This window comes from Chlorocebus sabaeus, chromosome 28 (assembly GCF_047675955.1).
Source record: "Chlorocebus sabaeus isolate Y175 chromosome 28, mChlSab1.0.hap1, whole genome shotgun sequence".
Lineage (NCBI taxonomy): Eukaryota > Metazoa > Chordata > Mammalia > Primates > Cercopithecidae > Chlorocebus > Chlorocebus sabaeus.
In genome coordinates this window covers 15713746-15722984 of record NC_132931.1, presented here as the reverse complement: position 1 = coordinate 15722984, position 9239 = coordinate 15713746, and the positions used below count along the sequence as shown (strand labels likewise).

Here is a 9239-nt window from a genome sequence, read left to right as displayed (position 1 = left end):
GGGTTCAATTTCAGCTCAGCTGCTTATTAACAAGTCTTTTGAACTAAGGCAGATGATTTAAGCCCTGTAAGTTCCTCATCCGTAAAACAGAAATAACACCTGCCCCTCAGCTTAGATACAAAGGAGTTCGAGACCAGTCTGGCCAACATGGTGAAACCCCGTCTCTACTAAAAATACAAAAAAAAAAAAAAAAAAAACCAAACAAACAAATTAGCCGGGCCTTGGTGGTGGGTGCCTGTAATCTCAGCTACTCCAGAGGCTGAGGCAGGAGAATTGCTTGAACACAGGAAGTGGAGGCTGCAGTGAGCTGAGATCACGCCACTGTACTCCAGCCTGGGCAACAGAGCAAGACTCTGTCTCTAAAAACAAACAAACAGGCTGGGTGTGGTGGCTCATGTAATCCTAGCACCTTAGGAGGCTGAGGCATGCAGATCACTTGAGGTCAGGAGTTCGAATCCAACCTGGTCAACATGGTGAAACCCCGTCCCTACTAAAAATACAAAAACAACAATTAGCCAGGTCATGGTGGCGGGTGCCAGTAATCTCAGCTACTCCAGAGGCTGAGGCAGGAGAACTGCTTGAACCTGGGAGGTGGAAGCTGCAGTGAGCCGAGATTGCATCACTGCACTCCAGCCTGGGCGACAGAGAGAGAGACTCCGTCTCAAAAAAAAAAAAACCCAAAAAGACATAATGCATGTGTTGAGAATCAGTGGAGCGTCCGCCGCTGGGTATAAACTGCTCCCTCGCCCGGGCGTACCTGGAGGCCCCTCTCCCACCGTCCGGTGTACTCTTCGTTGGCGGTCAGCCACCTCATCCTCCCCTCCCCGTGGCACATGTTGTCTTCCCACTGGCCTTCGTATATATTTCCAGATTTATAACTAGGATGAAAGAAACTGAAGAAAAGCTATCAGTTACCTCCTACACAACGTTTACCTTTAAGACATTCTTTTAAACACTCCCCTTGAGCTCCTTTGAAGAAATCCACCCCTTGTACCTATGCAATCTTCTCTGTATTTAAATTGAGGCCGGGAGCGGTGGCTCACGCCTGGAATCCCAGCACTTTGGGAGGGTGAGGCTGGAGGATCACCTGAGGTCAGGAGTTCGAGACCAGCCTGACCAATAAGGAGAAAGCCCCTCTCTACTAAAAATACAAAATTAGCCAGGCGTGGTGGCGCATGCTTGTAATCCCAGCTACTCGGGAGGCTAAGGCAGGAGAATCACTTGAACCCAGGAGGTGGAGGTTGTGGTGAGCTGAGATTGCACCCTTGCACTCCAGCCTGGGCAAAAAGAGTGAAACTCCATCTCGAAAACAAAAACAAAAACCAAAAATTAGCCAGGCTTGGTGGTGGGCACCTGTAATCCCAGCTACTCGGGAGGCTGAGGCAGGAGAATTGCTTAAACTCAGAAGGTGGAGGTTGCAATGAGCCAAGATCATGCCACTGCACTCGAGCCTGGGAAACAGAGTGAGACTGTCAAATAAATAGATAGGTAGGTAGGCAGATAGATCGATCGATCGATCGATTGATAGGCAGGCATGAGGTCCTAAGGGAGCAGAATGAGTCACTTTATTAAACCTTCTGACTATTTAATAAGGTGACAAAGTGGGTAAGAGCCAGGTTTTTAAAATCTTTTAATAATTCCCTATCGTATCATGATTAGTTAGTATTTGGCCAGTTTTTGAGATGGGATCTCACTGTGTCACTCAGGCTGGAGTGCGGTGGTGCGATCATGGCAGGAGAATTGCTTAAACCCACAAGGTGGAGGTTGCAGTGAGCTGAGATGGCACCACTGCACTCCAGCCTGGGTGACAGAGTGAGACTGCATCTCAAAAAAAAAAAAAAAAAAAATTCACTCTGCTTAGAGAGAAAATGTTCTGTGCCACTTTTGCACCTTACTTTTAAATATCCGAAGTGAACATTATTTGGGCCCACAGACACTTCTTTGCCCACACCCCAAGCGCAGCCGTGGTCATACCTACCATCTTATTCCCCAGCCCTTTTTGATATTTTGCACCCAGTCTCCCTCGTACCAACACGTACCCTCTTGATTGTAATAAATGCAGCCCTGAAACAAATAATAGCATCTTTATAACCATCAAACCTCACGACACAAACGCTTTGTCAAATGGAAGGATATCAACTTAAAAACTAGAACCTACACAGAGGTCAATGCCATATGTAAGCAAGACATATAACCTGTTATTTTTCCATTTTGCTGTTAAGAAAATGGTAAAACTGCTGCACAAGGGGAAATGAGATAATGTCACAAATCAATTTCTCCTTAATAAAGCGCCTTATTGGCCAGGCACAGTGGCTCACGTCTGTAATCCCAGCACTTTGGGAGGCCAAGGTGGGCAGATCACAAGGTAAGGAGTTCAAGATCTGCCTGGCCAACAGGGTAAAACCCCGTCTCTACTAAAAATACAAAAATTAGCCGGATGTGGTGGCATGCGCCTGTAATCCAGCTACTTGGGAGGCTGAGGCAAGAGAATCGCTTGAACCTGGGAGACAGAGGTTGCAGTGAGCCCAGATCGTGCCACTGCACTCTAGCCTGGGCAATATAGCGAGACTCCACCTCACAATAAAATAAAATAAAATAAAATAAAATAAAATAAAATAAAAAGTGTCATATTAAGGCACAGAATGACTGCACTCATCACATTCAAGTCTATTCATTATATCTAGTAACTATTAGTCAATTAAGTACCTAAAGAAATCCTGTCTGTTGCCACTTGGAGTGAACAGTTGAGCCTTCCATGTAACGGAAGGTCACTCTCTCTTAGGCACCAGAACCATTATTGTTTTACCCATTTGGACATCCTACGCATTTTACTGCCTCTGAGTATAAGTGAGCATAGTGTGCCCTTTGATCTACACTGAAAAGCCTCAAAAGGCTTTTTCACAGGTTTATCTGTGTGTGTGAGAGACAGAAAGAGAGAGCGAATGTTTCTATCTTCTCTCTCATGATCAGGCAAACTCATTCCTTCCTGCAGCCATTCAGATGCTGCTGTCTGGAAGCAGTGCCCAGTCCCTCCAATATGTCTCAAGCAATCTGTGTAAGCTAAAACACACACACACACACACACACACACACACACACACAACAACAACAACAACAACTCAATAAACAGCCTGTTAAAGCCTGCATATGTCCAGGCACCGTGGCGCACACCTGTAATCCCAGCACTTTGGGAGGCCGAGGCGGGTGGATCACTTGAGGTCAGGAGTTGGAGACCATCCTGGCCAACATGGCAAAACCCCGTCTCTACTAAAAATACAAAAACTAGCTGGGTGTGGTGGTGCACACCTGCAGTCCCCGCAACTCGGGAGGCTGAGGCAGCAGAATTGCTTGAACCCAGGAGACGGAGGTTGCAGTGAGCCGAGATGGCGCCACTTCACTCCAGCCTGGGCCACAGACTCCGTCTCAAAAAAAAAAAAAAAAAATAATAATAATAAAATGCTTAATGTACACGATGTGAATTTCACCTCAATAAACAAAAAGTGAATATGCCCTGGACAGCGCCGCTAGCCCCTACCCGCTTCTCTCTCCATGTGGCCCCCCAGACCCTCCACTGCCCTCCACACGGCCGGCCCCCCACCGCCCGCCCATCTCCCCCGCCCATCTCCCCCGCCCATCTCCCCCGCCCATCTCCCCCGCCCATCTCCCCCGCCCATCTCCCCCGCCCATCTCCCCCGCCCATCTCCCCCGCCCATCTCCCCCGCCCTCCACGGGGCCGCCCCGCCCACCTTCCCGTGCCGCCTGCCATTGCACCAGTGGCCGATGTAGGACACGGGCTGGGTGCTGCACTTGAACATCCCGAACCCGTTCCTCATGCCGTTGACCACTTCGCCTTCGTACATGCTGCCGTCCGGCCACGTGTACACGCCGTGGTTCATCGGGACATTCTTCACAAAGTCGCCCTGAAGCAGAACGGCCATGGGGTGACAGAAGGAAGCGCTGGGGGTGGTGTCGGGAATCCCTGGTCCTGTGGACGGTTCCAGGAGCTGCCTGACCTCTGACTCTGTTCTTGCCTCTCGAGCTGTGGTCACGCACTGAACATCCCCCTCACATTCTCTCTCTTCCTTGTCTGCATTTCCCATCCTCTCATCCCACCCGACCACTGGGCGGAAGCTCAGGCAGGAGGAAATATCTGGGAGGCTGCAGGTCGACCGAGCTCGAAGGAGCGAGCAGGTGACGTTGGAAAGTGCTGGCTTCCAATCCTGACCCGGGGAACTTCAGATTCTTAGAACTTCAGATTCAGGGCGCAGTGGTCACGCCTGTAATCACAGCACTTTGGGAGACCGAGGTGGGAGGATTGCTTGAGGCCAGGAATTTGAGGCCAGCCTGGGCAACCTAGGGAGACCCTGTCTCTAGAAAAATATTTATTTAATTTGTTTTTGTTTTTGAGACAGAGTCTCACTCTGTTGCCCAGGCTGGAGTGCAAGGGCGCCATCTTGGCTCACTGCATCCTCTGCCTCCCAGGTTCAAGCAATTCTCCTGCCTCAGCCTCTTAAGTAGCTGGGATTACAGGCGCCCGCCACGCCGGGCGTGGTAGTGGGCGCCTGTAATCCCAGCTACTCTGGCAGGAGAATTGCTTGAACCCAGGAGGTGGAGGTTGCAGTGAGCCGAGATCCCACCACTGCACTCCAGCCTGAGCGACAGAGCAAGACTCTGTCTCAAAAATGAAATAAAATAAATAGAATAAAATAAGGACCAGAAACCTTGCATGTCAGTCGCTGTCGCATGGGAAGGGAGCTGGCATGAATCCAAGGAGGGGGCCCAATCCTCAGGCTCACCTGAAACTTGGAGATCCTCCTCGCCCGGCCAGTGAGGGTCAGTCCCTCCGTCTCCTCTCACCGCCCAGCTGCAGTTGGCTTCCCGGCCCAAACTTGACTCCGTTTCCATCACTGCCTGGGTGTTATTTGAATAAGTGCATTATGCGCATGTGTTTTAAATGTCATCATTACCATTTATAAACACCATCTGTTAGAAGCTCTGCATTTGGGAATTTTAGAATAGCATTTCAGGCGCTCACTCACTTTGTGGGTGGGAATTGAGCCTGGTACAATCCCGTGGAGAACAATTTGGTCCTTGCAATCAATTTAAAAATACACATTCTCCTCAACCCCGCAAGACAGGTGAAATGAAAGCCACATAATGGAATACACGCAGCCAGGAAAAACAGATCTGCATCCATGGATATGGTTTCATCTCAAAATTAAAGGTACAGGCCAGGTGCGGTGGCTCACGCCTATAATCCCCAACAGTTTGGGAGGCTGAGGTGGGAGGATTGCTTAAGCCCAGGAGTTCGAGACCAGCCTGGGCAACACAGCAAGACCCTGTCTCTAAAAAAAAAAAAAAAAAAAAAGTAAAAATAAATTACCCGGGCGCCGTGGAGCACACCTGTAGTCTCAGCTACTCAGCAGGCTGAGCCGAGAGGATCGCTTGAGCCTGGGAGTTTGAGGCTGCTGTGAGTCATGATCTCACCACTGTACTTCAGCCTGGGTGACAGAGCAAGACCCCATGTCAGACTAACGAACTAAGTAAATGTGCCAAAGAGAGTGTGTAATAAACTGTGTGTTTGTGAAAAGCAAGACAGGCTACAGAAGGTCCAGGCTGCCGTGAGTCATGATTGCACCACTGTATTCCAGCCTGGGCAACAGAGCAAGACCCTGTCTCCAAAAAAAAAAAAAAAAAAAGTAGGACAAGCTGCATACATGTTTGTGTGCTCTCTGTGCTGAGAAGGCGTGGAATACCTCTAGAACACACAATGAAACCAGTAACAATTTCTCCTGGGTCCGGTGCAGTCATGAGTTACTAGATCCTCTGGTTTTGTGAATTTCTCTTAACCCATCTGCTGAATTACATCCATGAAAACAGGCTGTTCAATTGTGGGAAACTGATTGTTCCATCCAACAGTCTCAGTTTAGAACTATAGCTGGTCACAGGCCTCACCTCGTATTTTAATCCATCGGCCCAAATATACGTCCCTTGTCCATGCATGAGTCCTTCTGAAAACATACCCTTCAAAACAAAGCAATGACAAATGCTTAGAATGCAGCTGACACACATATATATACACACACACACCCACACACATATATATACACACACACACCCACACACATATATACATATATATACACACACCCACACACATATATATACACACACACATATATACACACACACACCCACACACATATATATACACACACACACCCACACACATATATATACACACACACACATATATATACACACACACACACATATATACACACACACACATATACATATATATATATACACACACACACATATACATATATATACACACACACACACATATACATATATATATACACACACACACATATACATATATACACACACACACACACACACACACATATACATATATATATATTTGAGATAGGGTCTGGTTCGTCACCAGGCTGGAGTGCAGTGGTGTGATCATAGCTCACTGCAGCCTCGACCTCCCAGGCTCCAGCAATCCTCCCATTTCAGCCTCCCGAGTAGCTGGGACTACAGGCATCCACCACCATGCCCAGCTAGTTTTTGTATTTTTTGTAGAGACGGGATTTCACCGTGTTGGCCAGGCTGGTCTTGAAATCCTGAGCTCAAGCAACACGCCCACCTTGGCCTCCCAAAGCGCTGGGATTATAGGCAGGAGCCACGGCGCCTGGCCGGCCGCTGCTGACGGTCTCCCACAGCTGCCTTATCCCAGTTTCCCGTGTGTGAAGATGGTTGTCTGCGCACTCAGCAGCAGCTGCGTCCTACTGAGTCCTACTTTGAGCTGGCTCCACGCTGGGATCCATCCTTCTGGAAAAAGGATCTAAGAGGTCCTCATCTTCATGACCTAAGGATGACCTCAGCTACAAAAATGTGTTCTCAACTGGGTGTGGGGGCTCACACCTGCAATCCCAGCACTTTAGGAGTCTGAGGCAGGAGGATCACTTGTGCCCAGGAGTTCAAGACCAGCCCTGGCAACACAGCAAGTCCTTGTCTCTACCAAAAAAAAAAAAAAAATTAGCCAGGCGTGGTAGCACACACCTGTAGTCCCAGCTATTCAAGAGGCTGAGGAGGGAGGATCGTTTGACTCCAGGAGGTCAAGGCCACAGTGAGCTATGACTGTGCCACTGCACTCCAGCTTGGGTGACAGTGAGACCGTGTCTCAAGAAATAATAAAATAAAATAATCAGGAAAAGAAACAAATCTAAAATAACTTGTATTATACTGAGCATTATTTTTACCTTAAATAGGTAATCAGGGTTCAGAATAAAATCAGCATGAAGAGCTTCCAATTTCTTTTGAAGCATCAGTGGATTTTACTGAAGATTCGCAAATCTCCGACCATCACCCCACACCTTCCTCCCCCTCCTGCAGGTTCTCAAATGCGCAACTCACACGATAGGTACAACCGCCTCGAAAGACTGTGAAGCCTTTTCCCTCATACAGTCCACGAACTTTCTCCCCTTCATAGCTACAGAGAAATAAAGGGAATTCAAGGTAATGAACAATGTGAATACAACCAGGTGACAGTGGGTTAAAATATATAACTACGTAATGGGAAGAATGAAGTCGGAAAAAAAAAATATATATATATATATACACACACACACACACACACACACACCACACACACATAGCTAGAAAGTGGAATAGGTCACCAGGGGTTTGAAGGTGGGATGAGGAATGAAGGAGTTTGGGGTTTTTTGTTTTGTTTTTTTGGGTTTTATTTCGAGATGGAGTTTCACTCTGTCATTCAGGCTGGAGTGCAGTGGCGTGATCTTGGCTCACTGCAACCTCCGCCTCCCGGGTTCAAGTGATTCTCCTGCCTCGGTCTCCTGAGTAGCTGGGATGACAGGCGCATCTCACCATGCCCAGCTAATTATTGTGTTTTCAGTAGAGAGGGGGTTTCACCATGTTGGCCAGGCTGGTCTCAACCTCCTGACCTGCCTCAGCCTCCCAAAGTGCTTGGATTACAGGCTTGAACCACTGGACCTGGCCTGGAGTTACTATTTAATAGATGGTTGTACAACACTGTGAATGTACTTAATGCCATTGAATTGCACACTTAAAATAATTAAGATAGTACATTTTGTTATATGTTTTACCACAATAAACTCTCTCTCTATATATACACCATGGGGCTCTACGTTTGCCACTTGAGTGATGGGCTTACTAGAAGCGCAAATCTTAGCATCACACAACATGCCCTTGTAACCTGCACATGTAACCCCCTAAATCTAAAATACAATAATTTTTTAAAATACATAAAATTACCTTCAGGTCAGGCACACATTATGTCTGTAATCCCAGCACTTTGGGAGGCTGAGGCAGGTGGCTTACCTGAGGTCAGGAGTTCGAGACCAGCCTGGCCAACATGGTAAAACCCCGTCTCTACTAAAAGTACAAAAATTAGCTGGGTGTGGTGGCGGGCGCCTGTAATCTCAGCTACTCAGGAGGCTGAGGCAGGAGAATTGTTTGAACACGGGAGGCGGAGGTTGCGGTGACCCAAGATCGCACCACTGCACTCCAGCCTGAACGACAGAGTGAAACTCCATCTCAAATAAAATACACCGCCTGACTGGCAGTGTGATACCCTATGGCACCCCCATTAAAATCACCTTTCCACGATGAGTTTGGTCAGAATGGACTCTTCGTATTGGGTGGCGTCTTCATTCTGCTGAACGTTTCGGGGGTCTTTTTTGGGTTTCGCTTCGTTAAGCTGCATTCCCAGCAATGGGACGGCAGCTGGGGACATCTCTTGCCTAGTGGTGTTGCCATCTTGTTTGGAAAAGTCTAGATTATCAGAGAGAGATGAGGGAGAGCGGGCCGACTTGTCCCCTCTTTTGTCTGCTTTTTTCTTTTCTTTCACCATTGCCTTGGGAAGATCCAATGGTTACTTGAATCAAATGATTCCTTTGGTTCAGAGCTGGTTGTTTCAAAGCACTGATGAGTTTTATCTGAAAAATAAAAATTACGTCTCCAAACACTTGGGGTTTTCTTTTTTTTTTTTTTTTTTTTTTTTTTTTGAGACGGAGTCTTGCTCTGTGCCCCAGGCTGGAGTGCAGTGGCGCGATCTCGGCTCACTGCAAGCTCCGCCCCCCGGGTTCACGCCATTCTCCTGCCTCAGCCTCCCAAGTAGCTGGGACTACAGGCACCCACCACCACGCCCGGCTAGTTTTTTTTTTTGTATTTTTTTAGTAGAG

The 9239-nt window shown here is 47.8% G+C and overlaps 1 protein-coding gene across 2 annotated transcripts; it reads right to left on the bottom strand.

Annotated features, from left to right (window-relative positions):
- Positions 1-5686: 5686 nt before the first annotated feature.
- On the bottom strand, positions 5687-8987 carry LOC140710622 (radial spoke head 10 homolog B-like). 2 transcript variants are annotated; one of them, XR_012091726.1, is made up of 3 exons: positions 8655-8987; positions 7278-7507; positions 5687-6024 (listed from the first exon to the last, which is right to left on the bottom strand). XR_012091726.1 is itself a non-coding variant. In XM_073012835.1 (2 exons), exons 1-2 carry the CDS (start codon positions 8906-8908, stop codon positions 7381-7383), a joined length of 381 nt encoding a protein of 126 aa, XP_072868936.1. In that variant the 5' UTR covers positions 8909-8987; the 3' UTR covers positions 7207-7380. The 2 variants fall into 2 exon arrangements, 1 of the variants encoding a protein (XP_072868936.1); XM_073012835.1 differs by lacking the exon at positions 5687-6024 and having other exon boundaries at positions 7207-7507.
- Positions 8988-9239: the final 252 nt, after the last annotated feature.